The sequence below is a fragment of the Terrapene carolina genome, unplaced genomic scaffold (assembly GCF_002925995.2).
Source record: "Terrapene carolina triunguis isolate 2854851 unplaced genomic scaffold, T_m_triunguis-2.0 Scaffold210, whole genome shotgun sequence".
Taxonomy (NCBI): domain Eukaryota; kingdom Metazoa; phylum Chordata; order Testudines; family Emydidae; genus Terrapene; species Terrapene triunguis.
The window spans coordinates 46395063-46422561 of NW_020664561.1; the positions used below are offsets into that span (position 1 = coordinate 46395063).

The 27499-nt window shown below is 39.6% G+C and overlaps 2 protein-coding genes across 2 annotated transcripts in view; one reads left to right on the forward strand and one right to left on the reverse strand.

Moving 5' to 3' along the window:
• LOC112107611 (leucine-rich repeat-containing protein 53) overlaps positions 1 to 3365 on the forward strand; it is a 6856-nt gene extending 3491 nt beyond the window's left edge. The window contains 2 exon segments of the mRNA XM_024201385.2: positions 723 to 3225; positions 3227 to 3365. Coding sequence (XP_024057153.2) covers positions 723 to 3225; positions 3227 to 3365 — 2642 coding nt within the window.
• Positions 1 to 27499, reverse strand: part of LOC112107612 (serine/threonine-protein kinase TNNI3K) — a 164917-nt gene that overhangs the window by 37779 nt on the left and 99639 nt on the right. Inside the window, exons 18-21 of the mRNA XM_024201386.2 lie at positions 23234 to 23286; positions 21196 to 21248; positions 19884 to 20016; positions 7036 to 7145 (exon numbers count right to left, since the gene is read on the reverse strand). Of these exons, the coding sequence (XP_024057154.1) occupies positions 7036 to 7145; positions 19884 to 20016; positions 21196 to 21248; positions 23234 to 23286 (349 nt within the window). The remainder of the gene's footprint in view (positions 1 to 7035; positions 7146 to 19883; positions 20017 to 21195; positions 21249 to 23233; positions 23287 to 27499) is intronic.

Consider the following 27499-nt stretch of genomic DNA (forward strand, 5'->3'; position numbering starts at 1 on the left):
ACACTAGGTTGGTAAGAGCAGGGAAATGTCATTGAAGAAAAAACAAATACAGTTATACAAAGGAAAACTGAATATGAAGATAAACTGGAAGAAAGTGGGGTTCTTTTGGTTGGCCTTTATTATTTCACTTAAATAACAACAATAAAAACATAGACTTAATCAAAGCTTTCTGCTGAGTTTGACTATTCCTAGGGTTTTCCCTGCAGATCACCTCCCTCCACGTCCCTAGTTCCCTGTGCAGACACCTAACTCGTTGATATTTTGGGTGGCACTAACAAAATCTACCTGATGGCATGTAGACAAATATTGTTGCATCTTTATGCAGTATTCTACATGCCAGACAGTACGGCATATCAGCAGAAGAGTCTTGTATTGCTATACCCAGTCTTTGAACATACCGCCTGTTACCTGCTTTAACAAAACTATAATCACACACATTACTATATGGATAGTTCTGATTAAGATTGAAGTTTTCTAAACTTCTATCAGTTAATTTTAATTCAACTGATTAAAATGTGACCACAGTGTGTGAGTGTAATTGCCACAGCACTGTAGAGTTAAAATGTTTTACCCAGATTGGACTGAGATGTTAGCTAAATGTTGGTGTTATGCCACAAACAGAGAGAGCTTTTTTGGCACTATATACATAGGTGTTCCAAACATGCGCTTAATCAGTGTAATAAAACTCTTCCATGTGCTAAATTCTAACATTTATTATTCAGCAGATATAAGGCATGACGCATTTACTAGAAGATGTTCAACTCCTACGCTTGCCTTAGCAAAAGAGAGACTTGAAAAGCATTTAACAAATGAATCGTCGCAGTCTCCACCAGAAGCAGAAGACAAGAGTTTAAAACTTCATAGGCAAAGATATTTTATTACCAGCTCATCATCAGCACCTAACACACCAGTGGAGTCAAAGGAACATTGTGTGCAAAAGACTTTACAAAGTCATAGATCACAACATGATGATCAACGTGGATTGCTGGAAAGGAGCAAAAATATTTCTTTGCAGCTACACAACTCCCTTATCTGTAAATATGTGAACTGTGATAAATTCCAGGGCTATACAAAAGAAAAGAAAGATAATCACAGGGAAAATTTAAAGTTGGAGAAAGAGCAAACCAAAGCTAATAGAAGAGTAGGAGAAGATTGCTTTATGAGTGATGAAGAGATGCCATTATCACTAGAATTCAAGAAAAGATATATACCAAAGAGTGTTAGCTTTTATGTACCTGACCTGGCAACAATAAACAGGTTGGATGTGACGATGATGGACTCAAGTGAGGTAGGATCTCATAAGAAGAATGTTCAAAGAAACCAAGCTATCACCTTGGAAAGCAAAGAGCACAGCAGTTCAGAAGCAAGAAGTGAAGAAGGTAAATTGTCTTCTGCTAAGGGAGATATTGGAAGGAAAACCTGGGTGAGGAAAGATGAAGCCAACTGGAAGAGTAAAATGAAAACTAAAGGACAAGACTTTTTAACTGTAAAATTAAATTTACATCCCTTCAGAAAAATGAGAATCCACCCAGAGAAATCACCTTGCAGTGAAAAAACACAACAAAAATCCAACCATCAACACAAAGAACCACCAATTGAATCCAAGAAGAAACTGTCACAGGCTTCCAACAAAGAGTTGACAAGAAAAGAAAGAAAATCAAACCAAGGGTCTTCTGCAGTTCCCCAAGATCAGCCAGGTACCAGAGAACAGAAGGAGATTTATTCCAAAAAAGTTGCTTCGCAATTCTCTGACAAGCAGACCTTGGCTAAGAGCAAAAATGCCGAAAGTGAAGCTATTATAACAAGTGCTGATGCAGCAGAATTGTCTGAAGAAAAGTGCAATAATCCAATAGTGAGTGTCCCTCATCCGTTCAAGAATATTTCTGATGTAAGAAATTCTAAAGATCTCACATCTGTGCTTGCAGAAGCTGTAATGTACAACAGTAACTTACCTCCACCCTCAAAGGAGACTGCGAGAAGTATTACTCCAACTGTATTTCTTGCAACTCAGAATTTAGCAAGTACTTCACAAAATGGGGCAAATGATATTTCCATATCCCTGTATTCTAGAGAAGTAAATGAAGAAGACACAGGGGCTACAGAGTCATATGGGTACCAAAATTCACAGATGACTACAAGAAAGGAAAAGGGTTGGGATTCTTCTTCAGCTCTTATTATCCAAACACAAATCCCAGGCAACTTGCAGACAAAAAATCCCAACAGTGAATGTGATTTGGAACTAAAGTCAGTTCTGGAGGATACAGTGAAAAATGTCAATCAAGGCCAGATGGACAACCGAGTATTAAAAAGCCAGAGTGAAAATTTAAACAGGATAGAAAGATTGGAGAGCTGTGAAAAGGCTAAAGAACATGAATCATTAGAAGGAACTCTACTTGCTGTGGACTCTTATACTTTCACTGTTATACCACAGATTCCACCAGCTATCAACCCAATTTCAACAGAAACATATTTTGTTCCCAAACAAAGTAGCACAGAGCCTCCAAATCACATCAGTAGTTTGCTTCTGTATACTGAAGCCAACGAACATTTAACTTGCAGTAGCAAAGATGGAACTGACAATACTGATAACCCGCATGGAACAGTTAACACTGAAGATGATGGGGTAAAAATAGAACAGAGAGAAAATAAACAGCCACCTAATGACAATGAGTCATTGTCTGAAGTGCTAATCCCAGACACACAAATGAACTCGGATGATATAGCCGAAGACATACCACAAACTCAGAATGATGTGGAGAGTGAAAAATGTAAATTATTTTGTACAAGCACTGTCAAGGTATCTATTATGTCTAATACATCCAGTATCCCCAGTTCTCCTAAAACTAGAAATATACTACCGTGTAGCGACATCAATTTTCAAATAAACAATAATATGCACATGAAGAATGTGCAGAATTTGCAACACATTCAAAACAATCAACCTGATGAAGATAACAATATACATGAGGAAGGTGAAATGCCACTGGAAGAGCACAAAGAGCCTTCTGTGTTACCAGAGTTAAAAGACATTAGTTTTGAGGCAGAAAATGAGGTGCCTTTAATTCCTAGCAAAATAAATGATGCTGAAAACTCTGCTCCAAAAGCTACACTGTACCCACCATCTGCTGAATATGCTAATACATCACCTTTAGAGTAAGAACAAAGTGAGGAAAATAACTCAAATAACAATCACATTCCTCTTTTGCTTTCTTCAAAACTACAGACAAAACCCCAGCCTTTCTGAAAATTCAAAATTCATTATTGTGGCAGAAAATTTCAACAAGTCAATGAACATAAAACAATATTTGATTGAATGTGATGAAAAAATGCAAGACCAACCAACTAAAGACATTTTACTTGATTAACTGAATACCATTTCTGGGGAAAGAAGAAGTCAGAAGAGAGACACATGTCTGGTATTGTCAGAGCACCCAAACAGTAGAATTCAGGACAAGAGACTCAGAAAAACAAACAAGAGAAAGATAAAACAGGGAACTGTTAACTGACCACAGCAGCAATTGACATTTATGATCTGGAATATATAGCATGTATTTCAGGCAATGTACAAAATTACATTTACAACTACTATAAACACTAGTGCTTCCTACTATGTACAGGTTACATTATTTAAAACGTTTCTGTGATCCATTTATTGCAGTCTTTGTTGAAGATAATGTAAACCCTTCTTTTTATCTGTAACTGTTACATTCTATTTTAAATTCACCTAGATCTCTAAGATTTCTGGTCTCCTGGAGCTGTAAAACCTTTTATACCCATTACGTTATTTTTGGGGGAAAGGAACTAAATGAAATTTGGCCCAGTCTTTGGGGCAACAGTCTGTATAAAGCCTGGTAAATTATGTTTAACCACTAGGTGGAGATCTCTGATTCAGTCTTTTCAGACTCTCAGAACAATTAGCTAGAATAGCTACAAGAACACAATGGTTGTTCACAATGGTACAAGAACACAATGAGGGCAGGGGACTGGACTCGATGACCTCTCAAGGTCCCTTCCAGTCCTAGAATCTATGAATCTATGGTTTCTATACAGAAAGGGGGTTAAGCAGCTCCAAGAGACTTGCATCTCCTCATTGTTATAAACTTAAGGTTTTGAAAAATAAATATCTCATTAACATATCAGCTTCCTAGGACTGATCTCTTGGGCTAGGCAACACATTATCATTTGGTTTTAGCAATCCTTCTTATGAGAGAAGAATGGGCCTTGGAGAGCAGGAAACAAAATAAAAAGAAAATGTATATTTATGACAATGACATTTCATGGAATGTACAGAAAGAAAAGATCCTACTTAAGAGATGTATCAAGTTAAGAAAAGTAGAAAGCACCCAGAAGCATAGAACACTAGGGGCCAAGTCCATAAATCCCTTGCATAAAAATATGTCCCAAATAATTGGGATACTGTTTCCCATTTCCTTCAGACACAAGAGTTATGAAAACTCATAACTCATGATTGCTGGCCATTTACTCTGTTTCAACCAACTCGCAGTGTGTCCCATACTATTGTGCACATTAGGGGCTCTTTAAAGTATTAATTTCCCTAGAAATTAACTGGAAATTTAACATCTAGCTTTCTTCCTCTTGTTCTGACTTCTACATGCCTCATTTTTTTAGAACTGCACTAAGGCACAGGCAGAGGAGGTTGGACAGTAGCCTCAGGGCACTGTAAAAATATAACTGAGCACCTGTGGAGTAACCTGGATCCTCTCTTTGAATATATGGATTTCATTTTGTCCAGAGAAGAGAAACCCAACAATTTAAAAGAGGATTTAGAAATGGGCCATCAGAACAGGTTACAACCTCCCACTTCTTCGGTACAAGTTATAACACTGGCCTCATATTGGAAACATCAAAAGGTTTTTGTTGCATGCCTAAATAATTATTTTCTTCTCCACATAATCCATCTACTCTTTTCCTTTTTACCTCCTTTATTTGCAGACTCTTGTAGATACACTTCCCCTCTCTCTGCAGGCCTCTTTTCTGCCACACCTTTCTCCTGCATTTCAATCAGTCTCTTTTCCTTTCTATTTTTTCTGCCCTTTGGTTTCTTTCTTTTCCTTTCCTTCTCCTAGTCTTCCTTTTGTGTCTGGCTGCAAGATTAAATAAAATGCTCCTTCTCCCACCCAATAGAAAGCCAAAGCATATGATTAATTTGGGACTGAAAAACAAAACAAAGCAAAAAAACCCCAACCATAAAGTAAGCACAATGAGCAAAAGGAAAGGTGTGTTTAGCATCCCCCACAAGTAGTCAGTGTGTAGCAGTTGTATGGTATATCTACCCAGATTGCCTTCACATCATTACTGTCACTCTCTTTTATATGTGAAGTTCAAATATTAAACAAATTAAGGGCTCGATTGAGACTTTACGCAAGGGTGGTTCTTAAGCAACATGACCCTACCACGGTTGTGTCTCAGAGACACACTGCTCCAGGGCAGAGGTCTAGCAGTTTGCTGATGGCTTATGTCAGCAGTAAATACAAAACCTGTTAAACAGGCTCAGCTGTGTTTGCCAGTGCATGGAGGAGGGACATCTAGAGCCAAGGTCATGCCCACTCCTCACCCCTCCCAGCCCACTCTCCAACCACCTGCGATGGAGGGTGGAGTAAACCGTGCCCTCTTATTCATATGTGCCCACACTGCCAGTTCAGGCAGCCCATGCAGAGGTATAATGAGAGTCCTTACTCCCTCATATGCGCACACAGGGCAAGTCACAATTTAGCCCCAAATGAGAAGTTGTAAGAGCAAAATCCTGTCTATGGGCTATGAAGAAGCCAAGCTCAGAGAGGGGATCGAGAGAGCAAAGTGTTCTTCCTTCTTTCTGTTTTCTCTAAAGCCACTGAGAGGCTGCTTTATGAGCTGTCTGCCTGTCTGCAAGTGTTCTGTGAACGGTGTTTCAGAAAGGCATTCTAGGTTACGAGTCAGGGGTGTAGTTCCTGAGGAGGAAGGATGGTCCAGGATTAGGGGCACAAGCCTAGAACTTGGGAGATCTGGATTCAAGTCCCTGCTCTGTCACAGACCTCCTGTGTGACCTTGGGCAAGTCGCTTGGCCTCTCTGGGTCTCAGTTCTCCATCTATAAAATGGGGATAATTGCACTTCCCTCCCTAACAGGAATGCTGGGAGGATTAATATAGTGAGGTGCTCAGATATTAGGCACTGTTTAAATACCTTAGATAGATATCTAGCAGATAGTGTGTGGCACTTACATACCTGGTCAAATCCTGAGACCCACTTCTTTCAATCTGCTCTGCAGTGGTGATCCTCGTAGAGCCCTACTGAAGTCAGTAAGGCTTGGTTTCTGCCAGTGCAGAATAGCTTGCAGGAATGGGGAGCTAGAGTCCCACAGCCTGGCCTTGAAGATTTAAAGCCATTTACTGATAGAGATACCCAGCTTGTATTTAGGAATCAAAACAGAAGATGTTAATTATGATACCAGTTAGGTTTCTTTGTGAGGGGAGTAAGGACCAGCAGTCCCAGCCTGCACTGTTGCATGACACTGGGGACTTGTCTACACATACAGTGATGTAGCCGTGCTGCTGTAGGGCTTAGTGAAGACGCTCCTACGCTCACGGGATAACTTCTCCCATCTCTGTAGGTACTCTACCTCCCTGAGAGGTGGTAGCTATGGCGATGGAAGAAGCCCTCTATTCGATGTAGTTCTGTCTACACCGGGGGCTAGGGTCATTCAGCACACCCCAAGCGATGTAGTTATACTGACATAAGTTCCAAGCCTGAATCAGTATTCCCCTCAGAGGTTTATGCTGGGATAGGGATTTGTCTGCAGGAATTCATTTGTAAGAGACTCCTCAAAACAAGTGTGAGCCTTTCTGTCATAGCGCTTTCTATATTGTCAGGTCACCATAATAACTAGGAGCCTTCTAAAGCCAGAAAAATGGAAGGTGGCAAATATAAAAATACCCACTTGTTCACCTTCTCTCCGAGGCTCTTGGCAAAATAGCCATTTACACATGACAAACATTGGTAATCACTACTTCATAGGTTAAAGAAGTGGGAGCACTTACCTCAGGACACACATTCCAGCCCCTCATTAACAGTGATGATATGGGCTTGGGAATTGAATACCCTATTGGAGGCCGGATGTGATGATAGGCCATATCTGCCGCTGCTGCAGCTACAAATAAAACAGTATAATAAAGCTTAATTATGATTCAGATATAAAAAATATTCATATGCCAACACATTTTACTTTAGTATTTGAATGAAAAACAGATATGAACAGATGGAAATGCTTAAGTATTAAACTTGCAAATGGAATGGGTCAAAGACGCTTTCAAAACCATCAAAGCTAGACTAGACTAGATGACCTCCTGAGGTCTCTTCCAACCCTAATATTCTATGAGTCTATGATTCTATGAAAGCACTATTTTTAATGCACTAGGTTAAAACAACCAACTGCCCTGCACTGATGTTGACACATTTCTGCCGATGTTTAGCCTGGCTGAAAATGATCTGATTCAGGTGTAAACCCTTAAACAATAACCTTTGAAAAAAACATCAATTGACCCTCACCTCACACATGAGATAATAATAAAGAGAGAATGACTGAGCAGCTTTCAATAACATGCATTAGATGCATTTGACTTACAGATAAATTGGTGCCAGATTCTGACTTCCTAAAATAACCTGTAGTTAGCTCTGGTATGGCTGAAGACTAAAAGTAATTCCAAGAATTCAATTAACAAACAAATAAACAAAAAAAAAAAAAATCAGAGTGCCTTTTTATATGTGCTAGTTGCGACTGACTAAGAAAAAATTGCCAGAATGTTTCCCTAATTGTGTTTATATATACAGTGATTTTAAAAACATAATTAATCCCACTGCATTCTCTTAAAACAGCTTAGCTGTGGAAAGTCAAAGCAAATGTATGCCAGCCTCATAGCAGGAGCTAAGTAAAATTCTTTGTTAAACTGACACGATTAAGTGATACATCACCGGAGTATATAGCATTTGAGGGGGACCAGGAGATTGCAATCTTGAGATTGTAACAAGAATAGTTTAATTTTTTTTAACCATATCCCATTCTCATTACAGTCTTTGTCAGAAGAATAGATTAATTTGTGCCATTGTCTGTTCTCATTGGAATCTTTGTCACTGTAATGAAGTTTCGGAATGTTAATATCAGATACATTCTGTGAAATGTTGCAGTACGCAGTAAGGATGGGCAAACACATTTTGCCTTATTTTGATCCCATTCTAATGTGGGTTTGAAAGTGTGATTCAAACATTACTGGGTTCACGTTCTGCTTCGTAGAGACAGTGAATAGGAGCAGATGGGGGAAAAAGATGTTAATGAAAAATAAATATAACCTACTATCGAATCTATCTATCTATCTATACCACTCTCCTTCTCTTTTCCCACAATATACTACAGGAAGACTGTGCTAAGTATTAGGGATAGAAGAACACCCAAAAATTTAGTTTGACACAAGTAGACTATGCATGGTACGATATATACATACACAACGGAGTACTGTGATCTCTCTCTCCCTCTATGTGTGTGTATCACACACACACACACACACAGGATAGTATGTGTGTGCGTGTAAAGAGAACTAGGTGCATGATGCAAAAAAAGCATTGATAAACATCAATTTTAATAAAAATTGCAAATTTTTGGAACTTATTTGACCCCTTTTATTCATTTCCCATAGACATTAGTAATAGGATTTTTTTTGTTTTCAAGGGTGTTCATAGAAAGAGAAACTGTCATGGAAATTCATAGAAATACTTGCATGAACAGTTATGTAGATACTTTGGAAGAGTCCTATATAATTTTATAACAATGAAAAATAGGTTTCTATATAAGTTATGTGAAATACCATAGATTTTAATCAAGAATAGTCTCCTTTCTATATGTTACATGAACCATTCTATTGACATTATAAACAATGGGAGATACTAAGGAATACATTTTTTTTTACTGTAAAACTGAGGGAACAGCTGTATTTAAAAGTCAGCTTTCTGACTAGGGAACGCTGTTCACTATATTAAAAACTCATGACACATCAAAGATGTATACACTTGGACTGAGATGGAAATAGGAAATAGACTTGTTGAAAGTCTCTGCATAAGGATAAAAGGGGTAACAAACAAGGGTGATGTAATGGAAGGGGTCTACTATAGGCCACCTAACCAGGAAGAAGAGGTGGCTGTGGCTTTTTTTAAACAACTGACAAAAGCATCCAAAGCACAGGACTTGGTGGTGATGGAGGACATCAACTACCCAGACACCTGTTGGGAAATAAATACAGCAGGGCACAGATTATCCCAACAAGTTCTTGGAATGCATTGGAGACAATTTTTTATTTCAGAAGGTGGAGAAAGCAACTAGGGGAGACAGGCTGTTCTGGATTTGATTTTGACAAATAGGGAAGAGGAACTGGTTGAGAATTTGAAAGTGGGAGGCAGCTTGGGTGAAAGTGATCATGAAATGATAGAGTTCATGATTCCAAAGAATGGTAGGAGGGAGAACAGCAGAATAAAGACAATGGATTTCAAGAAGGCAAACTTTAGCAAACTCAGGGAGTTGGTAGATAAGATCCCATGGGAAGCAACTGTAAGAGGAAAAACAGTTTAAGAGAGTTGGCAGTTTTTCAAAGATGTTATTAAGGGCACCAGAGCAAACTATCCCACTGCATAGGAAAGACAGGAAATATGGCACCAGACCACCATGGCTTAACCAGGAAATCTTCAATAATCTGAAACTCAAAAAAGAGTCCTACAAAAAGTGGAAACTGGGTCAAATTACAATGGATGAATACAAACAAACAATACAAGCATGTAGGGACAAAGTTAGAAAGGCGAAGACACAAAACAATTTTAAACAAACTAGAGATATAAAGGGTAACAAGAAAACATTCTACACATACATTAGAAGCAAAAGGGAGATCAAGGATAGGGTAGGCTCATTACTCAATGAGGAGGGGGGAAGACAAATAATAGAAAATGTAGAAATGGCGGAAATGCTAAATGACTTTTTTGTTTCAGTTTTCACCAAAAAGGTTAGTAGTAATTGGATGTCCAATATAGTAACGCCACTGAAAATCAGAGGCTAAAATAGGAAAGAACATGTTAAAAATTACTTAGACAAGTTAGATGTCTTCAGGTTGGGAGGGCCTGATGAAATACATCCTAGAATACTCAAGGAGCTGACTGAGGAGATATCTGAGCCATTAGTGACTATTTTCAAAAACTTATGGAAGATGGGAGAGATTCCAGAGGACTGGAAGAGGGCAAATATAGTTCAAATCTATAAAAAGGGGAATAAGGACAACTCTGGGAATTACAAACCAGACAGCTTAACTTCAGTACCTGGAAAAATAATGGAGCAAATAATCAAGCAATCAATTTGCAAACACCTAGAACAGTGGTGGGCAACCTGTGGCCCGTGGGCTGCATGCCATCCGTAGGTTGCCCACTACTGACCTAGAAGATAAAAAAGTGAAAAGTAACAGTCAACATGGATTTGTCAAGAATAAATCATGTCAAACCAATCTAATAGCTTTATTTGAGAGGGTAATGAGCCTTGTGGATGGGGGGATGCGGTAGATGTGGAATATCTAGACTTTAGTAAGGCTTTTGATACTAAACAAACTAGGGAAATACAACCTAGATGGAGCAACTATAAGGTGGGTGCATAACAGGTTGGAAAACCATTCCCAGAGAGTAGTTATCAGTGGTTCACAGTCAAGCTGGAAGGGCATATCAAATGGAGTCCTGCAAGGATCGGTCCTTGGTCTGGTTCTGTTCAATATCTTCATAAATGATTTAGACAATGGCATAGAGCGTACACAATAGTTTGCAGATAATATCAAGATGGAAGGGGTGGCAAGTGCTTTGGAAGATAGGATTAAAATTCAAAGTGATCTGGACAAACTGGAAAAATGGTCTGAAGTAAATAGGATGAAATTTAACACAGAAAAATGCAAAGTCCTCCACTTAGGATGGAATAATCAGTTGCACATGTACAAAATGGGAAATGACTGCCTAGAAAGGAGTACTGCAGAAAGTGATCTGGGGGTCATAGTGGATCACAAGTTAAACATGAGTCAACAGTGTAACACTGTTGCAATAAAGAGCAAACATCATTCTGGGATGTATTGGCAGGAATGTTGTAAGCAAGACGCAAGAAGTAATTCTTCCGTTCTACTCTGCACTGATAAGGCCTCATCTGGAGTATTGCATGTAATTCTGGTTATCATATTTCAGAAAAGATGTGGAAAAATTAGAGAGAGGAGAGCAACAAAAATGATTAAAGGTCTAGAAAACATGACCTATGAAGAAAAATTGAAAACATTGGATTTGTTTAGTCTGGAGAAGAGAAGCTTGAGGAGGGGACATGATAACAGTTTTCAAGTACATAAAAGGTTGTTACAAGGAGGCGGGTGAAAAAATATTCTTGTGAACCTCTGAAGATAGGACAAGAAGCAATGGGCTTAAATTGCAGTAAGGGAGGCTTAGGTTTGACATTAGGAAAAACTTCTCAACTGTCAGGGTGGTTAAGTACTGAAACAAATTGCCTAGGGGGGTTGTGGAATCTCTGTCACTGGAGGTTTTAAAAACCAGGTTAGACAAACACCTGTCAGGAATGGTCTAGTTATTACCTAGTCCTGACTTGAGTGTAGGGGACTGGACTAGATGAGCTCTCAAGGTCCCTTCCAGCCCTACACTATGACATAGTCAGTTTTCCTGTGCACTCATGCTCCCATAATAGTGGTGCTCTTATGGGCCAGGCAGGACATATGTGTTCAGTTTCTGTTTCCAGTTTCACATCCATAGTTTTTAAATACCTGTGACACAGTGCTTTCAAATTCTTCCCATAAATATACTCAAAGCTGGTTCATAGGCCTTGGCCAGAATAAATTTGTATAAGAGAAAACTATTCAAGAGGGCCTTGTACCACATTAGGATGCATTCCTTCCTCCGAGGCCTTACATGAACTCTCTGAAGCTAGGGATGTTGCCCATCAGCCCATATCTACCACTGCCTTTGAACATCACCTAAAAATGCAATAGGGTATTTTTAAAATGGAGAATCATGACTGCATTTATGAAAGACTCAGAATACTTGGACAAGGACAACAGACTTGGGTAGAGAACTAAGCCACTGGTCTTCAGAAAAGTGGTGTGGGATCGCAACGGGAATCAACAACTTCTTTATGGCAACAGAGCACTCAAGATTTCAAAGAGAAGCTACTCCAGTGCTCTCATTGTTTAATCTTTCAGATTTAGATTATTTGTTAAGTGCAATTCGTCTTCACAATGATCTTTAACTACCCAACAAAGTCCTTATATGACTGATAAACACTACTGCATTGTTCTGATTGGCATAAAACCTAAATCTTTTCTTGACTTTCCAGACACTGTTTTCTTCTTTTTAATACAGCAGTTTTCCATCTTTGCATCTGTCCAGATAATGACAGACCAAACATGCCACTCATCAAGTCCCTCTAGTTTAAGCACTGGATCTGCAGCCAAAACTTCTGTTTGTCACTCCTGGACATGGTCCTATTGACCTTAATACACTAATAGGTGTTTGCAAAATATGGCCTTTATGGCTTGTCTACACTACAAATGCAACCATGTTTGGGAAACTGGTTATAAAACTCAGCTGTCCTCTAAACTGGTTAAAAACATGGTTTTAGTAGGTAGGGTAGACTGGACTTTAGTCATATTGGGAAAGGGACAATGAGTTGTAAACAGGTTCCCTAGCTCCAATGTAACTATAGTATAAACTGGGCCTTAGATTATAACAGGGATTGGCAACCTTTGGCCCGTGGCCCGTCAGGGAAATCCGCTGGCGGGCCAGGATGGTTTGTTTACCTGCAGCGTCTGCAGGTTCGGCCGATCGCAGCTCCCACTGGCCGGGGTTCGCTGCTCCAGGCCAATGGGGGCTGCAGGAAGTGGCACAGGCTGAGGGATGTGCTGTCCGCTGCTTCCCGCAGCCCCCATTGGCCTGGAATGGCGAACCGCGGCCAGTGGGAGCTGCGATCGGCCAAACCTGTGGATGCTGCAGGTAAACAAAACAAACCATCCCGGCCCGCCAGTGGATTTCCCTGACGGGCCATGTGCCAAAGGTTGCCGATCCCTGGATTATAAGGTCCTTAGAGCAGAGATCACTTCTGTGCTCATTAAATACTAGCAATGAGTGCATTTTCTGATAACTCCTCAGTATACTTATTTCAGTTCTATATTGTATACTGTTATCTCACCTGTTTTGGGAGTTGGCATTGTTGAACACATACAGTAGTTTTTCATTACTGACCATGGGACATGCTGCAGTCTTTGGTACTATAGAATTACATGATATGGTATTCAGCAAATATTATATTTGACTTAATACTGAAATGATTTCACTGGGGATTCCATTTGATTCAATAGATGCTCCATTTGATAAAATAAGTAGTGATTTTGATTCAATAGCCATGAGACTCTTTATACAATCTGAAAAATGGATATCTAATTCTGTATACAGCATACCCTTACTGAATTGGATAATATACTTGATACACTAGGGGATATAGAGGTATAATTACTGCAAAAATAACATCCATTTCAAAGGGTGATGTATAGATTTTACAAGTGCTAAGTTTTATAGTTAGGTATTCTAACCAACATCTAAGTATTCCAATGTACTTGACCTGAATGGCTCCCCATATGTCTGTGCATGTACAAAGGTCAATATTAGACAGAGGGAAGGTTAAGAGTATATAAGTAAAGCTACAGAGCTCCACAGACAGCATACAAAAAAGTTTAAAAAGAAAATGTATTTCTCATCATCTTAAAATGTATAGTTGGTGAAAAATATGGGATTTATGTTTTAAACACTCATCTGAACTTATGTAATAATGAGGGTGGAATTTAGGCTATGAAAGATGCCTCATCCCCACAATAGGTGTTTGCAAGATATGGCTCTAAATCAGATGTACACAATGAAGTTCAAACATAGTTTTCATATTTAAATAAACTATACATTTCTTAGGCAGTATGAGTTGAGAGGCAGTGGAGTCTAGGAGAAGAGGCTATAAGCCAGGAACTACTGAGTTCGAATCCTGAATCTGACACTGACCTGCTTTGTGGCCTTGTGCAAGTCCTTTCATTTTCTGTCTTAGTTTCCCCAACTGTAAGCTGGGGATAATAAAATTCCCCTATCTTACAGAGCAGTTGGGAGGGTTAATTAGTTGATGTTTTGAAAAAATCTAAGTGTTATATAAGGGTAACAATGATGGTGATGATGGATGGATGGGATTTTCAAAAGTGCTCACTGACTTTCATGGGAGTAGAATTAGGCCAACAATTACTATTGAAAGGCCTTGTGGAAGTACCTTTTAAGATGGGGTTCAAACAAAGAGAGGGAGATCTTTTGGGTGGTAAGCAGGGAGTCATCAAAAAGAGACTATAGAAAGGGCATTAACTCAGAAGGAGTCTACAGACAAAATAACATGGGACTGAAAATGGACCTCTGAGATGCTGCAAGAACAGAAACAGAAATCAGTGAAACCATGCTCATCTAGCTGAAGGGGCATGTGGTTCAGTAGGTGAATATAAACAGAATAAAAAGTACCAAAGCAAAGAATACCAGACAGGGAAGAAAAAGATTAAATCATGACACCTTTCAGAAACATGGTGTGACATTCTGTACCTTCGGAGAGTGCCCTGTAACCCCCATATTCTTCATTTATATATGAGTGTGATCTTGCGTATAAAGCAGGCCGTGTGAGGTATCAGGGAAAAGGTTATGATCTGCTGAAAGTAATTTTTCTATCCATATATGTATATCATTAATGCATATGAAGTTATGAGAATTGTGTTGTATGGTTGTCACTAAAACATTGCTGTAAATTGGGGAATCAGCCAGATATTAGCCCCCGAGAGGCAACAGCAAGGAGAGTAACCAAGGCCCGGGTGGGGTGTCAAACAACCCGTCAACAGCAATTGTCCAGCAAGGGATCTACAATTCAATGACTCACCTGCATGAGGCCACACCAGGGGAACTGCTCAACCTTGCCTGGAGACTCAGCAATGCACCCAGACATGCCTGGACTTGTGTTCTACAAGCACATGGGACTGACGATATAAAACAGAACACAGGGCCCCATGCTTGGCCTTTTCTCCTGCCTCCACCTATGCTGCAAGCAACAAGGACACTGAAGACTTAAGACTCCAACAGAGGACACTGGCCCAGATTTCAAGGGTGAAATCTGTATACTATGAACTGCAATATACAGTGGGGTGAGAAAAACTGCTAATCTAGATGTTGCCCAGTCTATGAGAGTTTAGACTGCATGCTTATATTTTCTTTTCTTTTGGTAACTAACTCTGACTTTTTGCCTATCACTTATAATCACTTAAAATCCATCTTTTGTAGTCAATACTTTTGTTTAACTGTTTATTTTTATCAGTGAGTTTGCCTGAAGTGTGTGGCAAATCTGCTCAGGTTTGCAAAGGCTGGTGTATGTCCACTTTCCATTGATGAAGTGGTGAACCAATTAATAAATCTGCACTGCTCGTCTTGAGCAGTGCAAGATGGTATATTTATGGAATCATAGGACTGGAAAGGACCTCAAAAGGTCATCTAGTCCAGTCCCCTGCACTCATGGCAGGACTAGGTATTATCTAGACTATTCCTGACAGGTGTTTGTCTAACCTGCTCTTAAAAATCTCCAATGATGGAGATTCCACAACCTCTCTATGCAGTTTATTCCAGGGTTTAACCACCCTGACAGGAAGTTTTTCCTAATGTCCAACCTAAACCTCCCTTGCTGCAATTAAGCCCATTGCTTCTTGTCCTATCCTCAGAGGTTAAGAAGAACAATTTTTCTCCCTCCTCCTTGTAACAATCTTTTATGTACTTGAAAACTTTTATCACGTCCCCTCCCAGTCTCTTCTTTTGCAGACTAAACAAACCTAATTTTTTCAATCTTTTCTCATAGGTCATGTTTTCTAGACCTTTAAATCATTTTTGTTGCTCTTCTCTGGACTTTTTCCAATTTCTCCACATCTTTCCTGATATGTGGCGCCCAGAACTGGACACAATACTCCAGTTGAGGCTTAATCAGCACAGACTAGAGCTGAAGAACTACTTCTCGTGTCTTACTTACAACACACCTGCTAATACATCCCAGAATGATGTTCACTTTTTTTGCAACAGTGTTACACTGTTGACTCATATTTAGCTTATGGTACACTATGATGCCCAGATCCCTTTCTGCAGCACTCCTTCCTAGGCAGTCATTTCTATTTTGTATGTGTGCAAATTTTGTATATTTCTGAGGTACAGTGCTGGGAGCTGGGGGGATTTGGCTGGTGCCTTTCCCAGTGTGATTCATGAGTGGCTCTGGGAGCATTCATGCAATATAGCTGGGTGTGGGGCTCCACATGCGGTTGTGCTGAGTGATAACAGCACCTGGAGGGGCTTGCTGCTGGTCACTAGCAAGGCATTGTGAGAGCCAGCCCAGGCTGGAGAGAGTTCAGGTGGGCACAGCAGTCCCACAGTCCCAGACTGCACGAGTTTCATGTTCCCCTTTCTTTTGTTCTTCCTCCTATTCATCCATCTACTTATAATGTTTCCATCACCCTGGTAGCTGCTGAGCAGCAAGGTATACTTCTCTATACCATTTTGTTGGTGTATTACACTCTAGCTCATGCGCAGTGGAATACTGTTGACGACACACCTAGTATATTAGGAGTGTTTTCCTCACACATCTGGTATCTTATACAGTAGACAAATGGTTAACACAGAATGAAATGGGATAAATGGCAGGAATGGTCATGTCATGCAGAAGGAGATGAAGATTTGGGCTACTGGGCACTGGAGCTATGTCCTAGATGGCACACTCTGGATCTTCAATTAAATGGTCAGAAAACAAGGTACTGCAACTGGTGGAAAGATAAAATGGAGGCATGAGAGTCAGGTTCGGAATCTGGGTTGACAATTAATAGTGTATATTACTAGAAACTGAAGTAGGATTGAGTCAGATATCTGACTACTATATTCAAATGTCAGCAGAGACAGAAATGAATGACTGGGAAGCTATAAATAGCTAATGCAGTTTAGAAACTCCACACCATATACTGAATTGGAATGCCCCTTGTTATTGATGTAATGACAGCTACACCATCTGTATAAGAGAAGTTGACTTTTTGAACAGTGTGAAGACTTCCAAATGATTGTAGAAGTAGCATAAAAGTAGCATAATTGTACAAAGGGCAGAGGAGAAATGAATCTGGATTTAATAAGATCTCAGAGGAAAGGGAACAGGGAAACTTCCTCCAACAGACACCAAAAATAGTACCAGACTCTGAGATCAATAAACAGAACTTTAAATGTGTCAGAAATAAGGCCCTGAAAAGTTAAGCACTCTCTGTTAAGGAGAGAAAGACAGGACAAGAAAGCCTAATTAAACAGGAATCAAAGGATTTACACTTAGAATAGGGAAATGTGGAGTGTTTATGTGTGGCTACCACAGCATGACTGCTAGAGAAGAAATAGATACAAGAAAAAGAAAAGGAGCTGTTACTATCTGGGTTAATTCACTTAGCAAGGAATCCTCCCTCCCCCATCTCCAATAAATTCCACTTTAGTTCAGAATGCTTCCCCCAGCTCTCCTCACTTCTTAACCCTGGTATTAGAGCTACCCATGGTGCATTGCTATCTGTGTCGACGCCAGAGCTGCTACTGTGGATGCATTCTGCCGATACAAGAAACATAGTGTGGATATGCAACAGAGGTTTAATTACAGAGGTGGCTGTAACATCAACGTAACTTAAATGGACTTGACTTTGTAGTGTAGCTATAGCCTTAATCTCATGTATGGGCTTAAGTGGTGTGCTGTACTTGTGCTGGCCCTATGCCCATTAGTGAATTTCACCCTCAGAGCTGAAACAGGATTGAACTGGCGTGGAAAGCTTTTCATGAACGCAATGTGTAGGGGGTGAATTTCACACAGAGGAAGCAGGGTTAAGTAGCAGTGTGTAAAGTTACCCAAAAGTGGTTAATACTATAGAACATCAAGAATGTGAAGATTTGCAAGAAGCGCATAGATATCTCAACCCAGGTGATGTTTTTAGCATTGATGGATTCTAGTGAATTTCCAAGTAAAAATTAATACTATATCAGCACATAGTAATGTAGGATTTATTGCCACCATCACCAGGATGCAGAGTAGCATGAAACACCAAGATGTTATCTTCCTGCCTGGAACATACTGCGCAGTAAGGGGAAATGAATAAATTGCACTTTTCAATTCAGGAAAAACAGGTGCATTACCCAAAAAAGGGACCATGGTACCATGCCTCAATGCATAAGCCAAGATAAGGAGCAATGTGTGGCTACTGTGTACAGAGCCTGTGCTAGAAAAGGTGTTTGGTGGAGGACGAGGTAAAGGAGTGAGAGAAACCAGAAAAGTGGTACAGGAAAAGAAAGAGACAGAGCAGATGATGCAAGTAACAGAACAGAGGATGATTTTGCACAGCTTCTGAAACTCAGTAAGAGTGGACAGCAATAGAGTGGACATCCATTCCTTTGCAGGCCTGGAAGCAGAACTTCCGAGATGCTTCAGTTGCTAGGATGCTGCTAAAAAACTGAATTGATGAGTATTACTGTATGCTGCTTAATATGGCCAAGCTAAAGTCAGGAGATGGAAAGAGAGACTGATGAAAACTACTGATGTGTGAACCTTGAGATGGTGATCTGAATTTATCTCAAACTCTTTGTTCTGAAAATCAGATTAGAAATCACGTGAGATTAGATATTCTTACAAGAGCTCCTGCAATTCCTGCTTTTGACTCTAAAATAAGCTGTCATGTGATGTTTGGTACTTCCAATTCCAGGCTTGGCATAAATCAAATAGTGAAGCAGCAATATAGATAAAAGAAAAATAATTACCCCAATTGTTTTAAAAAAGAAGTAATTAGTCAAATTCCGCTTAAAAAAATTTGATCGAGAGGAATAAAGGATAGGTTACTTCTACAGGATTCCATTAAAAAATTAATTAATTCACTTCAAACTTAAAGAATATCAGAAAATTGGAGGCACTTGAAGATCCATACCTAAACAGGTCTATGTTAGCAACAGCTTTACAGCCATTTCACAGATAAGAGAGCTTCCAGTAAACTGTTTTCAAAGTTGATGTTTCAATTACTGTCTGGTATATCATTGTTAACAAGTTGCTTATATAATGCTACATACCACACAATACATTTAATTTAATATTCATTTTAATAATGTGGGGATTAAATTGATTTAATAAATCATGTATGAGATTTCATTTAGCATTTGAATTATTATTTAATAAAGTAATCAGGAGATCCTGATACAACAGTGATAGGCACCTTTGAAACAGGCAGGATGATAGATAGGTAGATAGATAGATAGATAAAGGGTTGTACACAATTGTTGATGATTATATTGTATTGGGTAAAGAATTCAATACAGTACAAGTGAAAACTACTTTTTCCCCACACAAAAATTTCATGCATAGACCTGTCTTCTTCCAACTGGTAAGAAATCTATTTGAAGTCCCTGTCTGATAGGCTTTGCAGATATCACAGCTCTTGTCCTAACTACCATCCTTTTCCTCCACTCCCAACTCCAAGAAAAAATCCCCTACACTTCCATGGCTTTACAGTTTCTGGAGTGACATTCCTTCATTCCCCAAGGTTCCACCCAAATCCAGAAGCACATTCAATTTCCTATGTTTCCTGCTACCTTAACAAAGCTAAATTTTTAGGTGAATACTGCCTAATATGAATTCTAGTAAAATACGAATTAATAATGCTATGAAATGCAGCTACTTTATTACAGTTCAGAGATATAAGTAGTGTCCATGTTAGTTCAGTGAGCATCTTACCTGGTTTGAGGTGAGCAAATGGAATTTCACCTGTTAACAGTTCCCAGAGACACAAAGCATAGCTGAAAACATCAGCTTTTATAGTGTATCGAGTGCACTGAGTGAATACCTCAGGGGCCATCCAGCGTAGGTTCTGTGCATGAAAAAAACATCAATAATACGTTAATGGAATGTTTTGTTCCTTTACAGAGGATCTTTCTTTCTTTCTTTCTTTCTTTCTTTCTTTCTTTCTTTCTTTCACAACAAGCTAACAGATAAATCTTCTAAAAACAAATAGTTATGGTAGCATACACAATTCATGCAGTAAATCTCCATACATTATATTGTGTCTTCAGGATTAGCATGGAATTCATTTCACCCGCATAAAGCTAGCATAATCAGGCTTCACGTAAGAGAAGAGTAGCATTGAGAGTGGTGCAGGAGTCAGGACTGGCTCTAGGCACCAGCAAAGCAAGCACGTGGGGCAGCATTCCGGCCATTCTTCTTCTTCTTTATTTTTTTTTGCTTGGGCAGTTGCGCTCTTGGAGCTTGGGGCGGCAAAGTTTTTGCTTGGAGGTGGCAAAAAACCTAGAGCTGGCCCTGGCAGGAATTGAAATCTACACTTCCAGTCTGAGACCGGGGTACAGAGCTTTAGCATGTCTAACTCCCTTTAACTACTACTCCAATTTAGGAGCTGGAATAATGATAATGACAACTATGCAGAGTATTAAAACGACTGGATCGGTGTATACATTAATCCTTTGGCTTCTCTCCTGGGCTATCATTGCATTTTGCAGGCACACATCTATGTGGCTGCTTCACAAACAACCTGCCACCCACTGGGCTCATGAGGAGTAGTGGGTCTTACTCTGGTCCTCTGCTCCAGGGTATTGTCTTTTACAAAGTTGGGCCCATATGAGCAATTTATTTGAAATAACTATACTGAGAAAAGAACTCAGAAAGAAAATCCATGTTGGATAACTGATTCCCTGTCAGAAATTCAGACTATCAGAAAGCAATATATATATGGGATGGTTTGCATGTTATGCCTAAGAATTCAGGGGTGATAGTGCTAAAATGAGAACCATATAACAATATTGGTTTTTGGGTACACAGTAGGGAGCCCATTTGTGAGTGCAATAATTTCTGCTATTATAAAGGCTGATCTCAAACACTAAGAAAAAAGTAGCATACAAAAGAAACAAAGCATTACACTGTCACTGTACAACATCATTGATTCCAGCAAAAACATATCTAAGCTCATCATTTTCTCCTAGGCTGAGTTTGCACATAAATAGTATACTAATTAAATGGAAAAGAACAAGAAGGAAACCCCAGGTTGTTTTGTCATGTTGTCTTCATCCAGGGACTGCAGAAATCTAGATTCTGAGACAAAAAATGGAAAGCTTTTTAAATAAACAACACTACAGATAAACCTCATTTTACAGAAGTCTTGGTGGAAACCCAGGACTTCCATAAAATTGGGTTTTTGTAAAATCAAGAGGAAATACAATATCCTACTATTAGACAAGGATACATGAAGATATTCCCGATAAAATGGAGCTTCTTACATCAGTGAGCCAGATCTTCAGCTGCTATAATTGGCATATCTCCATTGGCTTTCATGGCGATTTATACCAGCTGAGGATCCATCTCAGAGTTTTTAAACTCAGGGTTAACCGTACTGGTGTGTCTAACTTCATTTAGATTTAAAACAAACAACACCAAAAACCTATACTAAAATTCAAAGGCACAGAAGAGGGCACTCTGATTTAATGTCATACTTCCTTTCAGCTGGCTGGTGATATAAAAGCTACAGGCTGCTCTAGTAGACTTCAGTTTCATAAGATCTTGTATGACTATAGCAAAGGCAATATATGAAATATTGATTGATTTATGTAGATGTAAACGATACATAAGTGCCTACCCAGAACTTTGGTACCTTTGAGACAGGTTAAAAGTATACTCCTACCTGTACAAACAAGAACACACCCAGCAGCGTCCCCAGCCAGAATATAACCAGCAGAAAAGAAAAATATTTATCCTCTCAGCCATCCCTACAACTACCAGACCCCAGTGCATCCCTCCTTCTCCAATAGCCTAGGAAAGTAGGTGGGATTTGCAAAGTGCCTGACTCTAATTTGGACTATTTCAAAGTTAAGGGCCCCTCGCAGATGCTGTCCAGAGCATCACCCTCCTCCCTCTCTTTAAAATCATGCTCAAGTACCTCTGCTGATTACAACTGCGCTGATGTGGCACAGCGACAGAGTTGGTATCTCAAATAGGCAGGTCCCAGGGCATTTAGGGCTTTATAAGTGGAAACCAACTCCTTAAATTTCACCTGACACCAACAGGCAGCCACATGTGCCTCAGCCAGAAAATCTACATAATTAGTGAGCCATTGCATTTTGCATCAGCCTTAGATCATTATGGGGAAGCCTGGTCAAAATTTGTGGTGACAAAGGGTATGATTACACTGCAACCCCCTCCCCCCTAAACCTGGGGCAGTGAGTCTCAGAGCCTGGTCAACTGACTTGGGCTCATGCTATGGGGCTGAAAATAGCAGTGTGGATCAAAGGTAGTGGGTCACAGAACCTGGGATCCAGCCCGAGCGGCAACATCTGCACTGCTATTTTTAGCCCCATAGCACGAGCCCTGATAGCCTATGTCAGTTGACCTGGGCTCTGAGACTAGCTCTCATGGGTGCGTTTTTTTGCAGGGTAGACATACCCAAAGTTCCATATCTGAATGGAATAGCCACAATCTCTTCTCCAGATGAAGATGAAAGAAAGCTATCCTGGTCCCTGCTGCTCTAGGATTCTGTGATAACAGCAGGGCTCCAACACTACCCCTGGACTGTGAACTCTAGTAACAAAAGATAGGAACACATCCTCAATTAAAGGGGCAGAAATAACTCTTGCCATTTTTCCCAGTTGCTTCCTCCATCCTACCACCACAACTACATTCTGATCCGGATTGAGGCCAGGCCATTCGAACCTCATCCAGACTCCAGTCTCAGCTAGACACCGGGTAAGGTGTTCAACTGCACTGGTTGAATTAAATGAGATATGTGGAGCAGGGGCTTATTGGCATTCTGAAAGTACTGTAGCTTGTACATGGACTGCAGCCTTGCCTCCTCTCTTACTCTCCATACAACCCTATACACACCTTTAATAAGAGAGTACAAGATGGAACCCTGCAGAACTCAGCAGGACACAACTGCAATTGCCCAAATCTACTCTCCGGGATATTTTTCAGAGAAATAATGAAGCAAAGTACAGCCTCATTAACTTTCTGATTCATCAGAGAAAACAGAGCCCTAGTTTTTGAGAACTTGCTGACATTTTTCAGATTAATCACCAACACCTCACCTCCAAAATCAGCAACAACAGCATGGCCATCTTCATAGAGAAGAATATTGTGGCTGTAAAGAAAGACAATTGTTAGCATAGGTAACTGTATGATAGTGCCCTGAAGCAATAGTGCATTTTAAGGTTCTGCCTCTTAATTGTGCTCGCTAATATCTCACCCCCTTTTTAAGTAGAGGCTTGTCTGTACAGCAGCCACCTCGCACAACAGAGTATACCTACCCCCACTCAGAGGACTAAAAAAAGGCAAACCTGACAATTTTATAAATCAAAATGTCAGAATCATTTTCTAATTAGTTATGGAACAAATACATTTTCTCATTAGTAGTAGAGCAAATATAACAGATTTATGAATTACCGGTATGTGCACAGCATTACCAAAGTGAAAAGATGACATTTGAAGATGAACCCAATGGTAGCCTTTAAATAAAATTATAAGGCCTGATTCTCCTCTCACACTGGTTTTACACCACTGTAACTCCATTAAATTAATCCCTAATTTACATGGATGGAAGAGCAGAAGCAGCCCTGTAGAGGCTAAATATTAGGGGATAACTGCTAGGAGGCACTGGAGCCTCATGAGGATGAGAAAAAATAAACACATATTTGAAAATATTTTGGACTGATTTTCAAAAGATTATTTCCCTTTGCATCATGAAGGCCTTATTTAATTTGCCCAGAATTACATTCCACTTTGCTCTGATTTTCATCAGCTCTAAATGGAAAAGTGCCAAATTGGTATTGTTCACCTAGATTTCAGATCATTATGATGCTGTCTGAGGAGGTGGAAAAATGGGGGCCCTTATCATATTTCTGCAAAAAGTGACCGTAGGCTACACTGATCACAGAGGAAGTATGGTACAAACTTCACTGTTATGAGACACAAGCTACCTTACCTTTTACCTTAGATTTTTTAAAATGTCTGTGAAGACATTATTCATGTATAATTTCTCAAATGTTTTAGGCACTTAAGTTTAGACACAGTCTTTCCTTCAACAGTAGATATACCGTACACCTCCTAATTATGCCCAGTTTATTTTGACTGTGTGATGCTCGCAGATGCCAGCTCATGCCAAGGCCCCAGATCTCACTGAACACTTATAAATGCATAACTGGAAACGAGTCTTACTTACCTATGGGTTAGCATTATCAAAATAAATATTAAATGTTAGGTTGATAAGAATGTGTATAGTGTAAATGCTTGTAGTATGCCGCATGTATTCTTCTCAGCCAACTATACTCCAGGTTATAAACTGATAGCAAGCATTTGCATTGTAAACCTCTGTGACTATGTAACTCATCAAATAGGGAAAAAGCCATGTGTAATGCAAATTATGGTCTCTAACAAGAAGTTAAATCCTGTTCATTAAATGCAAATGAGCTATTGTGTGAGGTCAAGGATCAAAGACTTTGTTAAGTACTTTCCTCCCCCCACTCCCACACCACGAATAAGGGATCTTCATGGGAACTGTTGATGTCAGCTTTGTTTCTGTGAGAAGAAGCTATGAATATAGACACATGGAAAAATTCTACATCTCTTTGCTGTTTGAATTCACATGGAGCCAGAGACTCTAAACTGAAGTGAGAGATCCCCCCAGTTATCCCTGGGTTTGCCCCGAAAGACATTTTGAATTGACAGATCACTACAACTCTGTCACTCTTAGGATTTAGATTGCAACTTATTTGTGTTATATGCCTGCTTGCTTTAACCTGTAAATAACTCTCATTTCCTTTTCCTAACTTTAGATAGTTTATTACAGGATTGGATACAGGTTTTGTCTTTGGTGTAAAATCTAGGGTGTACCAATTGATCTGGGGTAAGTGACTGGTCTCTTGGGACTGGAAGCAACCTGAATATTTTGTGATTTTTGGTATAAGTGACCATTTTTCACTAAGTCCAGCTTGCCTGGGTGGCAAGACAGACTGGAGAACCTAAGGGGACTGTCTGTGACTCTATGGTATGACTGATACAGTGATCCAGGAGTTCACATTTGTTACTGGGTGGGTGAAATCTAATTATAGAACATACCACTAGTTTTGGGTGTCTGCCTGGTGTTTGACAGTCTACCTTGAGGTAGGCATTCACAGTCATCAGTCACTCCAGACAATGTGACAGACTGAACATCCATACTACTATAACTTATGCAAACAAACTCCAAGGTGAAATCCTGGCCTCAGTGAAGTTAACAGGAGTTTTGCGATTAATTTTAATGAGTCCAGGATTTCACCCCTACACTTTATTCATGTTTGAGTTCCATGGTGTCCCTGTTTATAGTATCTCAGGGAATTAAGTATGGGACAACTCATGACTTTTGTCAAAACTTTTTTGACAGAAAGGGCTAGATCCACATCTGGTGTAAATCAACATCGCTCCATTGACTTCAATGGTATTAGTACCACTTAGTGCAGTGGTTTTCAAGTTTTTTCATTAGCGGACCCCTCAAAAATTTATAATGGAAATCTTAGACATAATCTGCAGACCCCCAGGGGTTTGTGGACCACAGGTTGAAAACCACTGACTTAATGTATTACTGCTTTATCTTCTGAATAGTGAAATCAATTTTCACTGTGTGACTCTGGTGTGATTACATTTGTAATATAGTATTCATTACTGGACACCACATTACCAGAAAACTTTTGAAACAAACTGGGGGGAGAATAGTAAAGATGCCATATATTCTGTCTACTCTGCTGAGCACAGTATATGGGTTAAATTTACAAAAGTACTTAAGAACCAGAGTTTTGAAAGTACTTAGGTCTAAAGAAGTAGACAGGTAGGAGTTAAGAAGGGAATTGATTTCAGTGAGGATTAAGTGCCTCGGCATTTTTGAAAATCCGACTAGGTGCTTATCTGCATCTTTAGGCACGAAAATACTTTTAAAAAATCTGCTCCTTACAAGCCTAAGTCCCATTGACTTTCAAGTTTCAATGGGACTTAGGATCCTTAAATACCTAAGTCACTTTGAAAAAGGAACGTAGGATCCTAGGTCTCTTAGGCACTTTTGAAAATTCTAACTTAGATCTTTAAAACTTGGGAGGTACAATAACTTACTGGTTAGCACCAATGGTAGGGAGTTAGTGCACCCAAGTTCCACTCCCACCTATACACTAACTTGCTCTACGGACTTGGGGGCTAGCATATGCCCTCTCTATGCCTCAGTTTCCTCATCTGTAAAATGGAGATAATGCTTACTCTGCTTTGAAAAGTGCTTTGAGAGCTACAGATAAAAAGAGATATTCAGGTATCTATGTAGGTCCTTGTATTAAGCCAAACACGAGGACATCTGAGTATTATTATTCGGTAAGAGCATAAAAATGGTTCGGGGGCTGACTTAAAAGGAAAGATTTCAGGAATTATAAAGACGTAGCTTGGTTTCAACAAAAGGTAAAAGGGAAGCATGATAAGTCTATACATTTTTTTAAAATGTATGAATAGAGAGTAATCATGGGATGGGGAGGCAGGAGGGAGTACAGTTAGGAGTGATGTGATGAAATGTAAGAGTTCAAAGTAGCATTAGATCTGCTTCCAATGAAGTTAGTGCAAAACTCCCCTGAACTTCAGTGGGAGTAGGATCACAGCATTGGTTTGCACTGCAGGAATCAGTATTTAGACTATAACTTGGAACTCTCCCCTTAATCACAGCACTTACATCGAATCTTCAAAAAGTATAAATCAAACCATGGAAGAAAAATTACTTTTCCATTATTTTGTGAGTGAAAAGCCAAACTTTTGGGTTTCACTTGACATATTAAGCTTCTCTCACAGTTCAAGTGGAAAGGACCAGCACTGGCTGATTTTTGGAACAACATATCATTCAGTGGATCTCAATTATTTATATGTGTTCTGAATATATTGAACTCAAACATGACAAATCTATGTGACAGGCCATTGGAAGTTCAAACCAATGCCAATTGAAGAAGATGGACTATATGCAATACTTAGATACCACAGTGATGACAGACAGACAGATGACTGCCACTGTATCTTCTCTTTTTTCTAAAGCCAGTCTCAGGGTTCAGGGGACTCTGGCAACAGGACTCAAGTGTGGTTCTGTTCACCTAAGAATATTGAGGGCACTGATCTGGATCTAAGTGAAATGGGGAGATTCCCTTTTAAAAATACCTTCTGCCATTGCTCAGGTTTATTACCAAATACTCACGGTACTCATAGGCACCATCACCCATCATGCAATTTCATTATTCCCAGAAGTACTACTTCCAAAAGGCACTTACCACTTGCCCATCATACTGAGAAAATGACATCTCCAA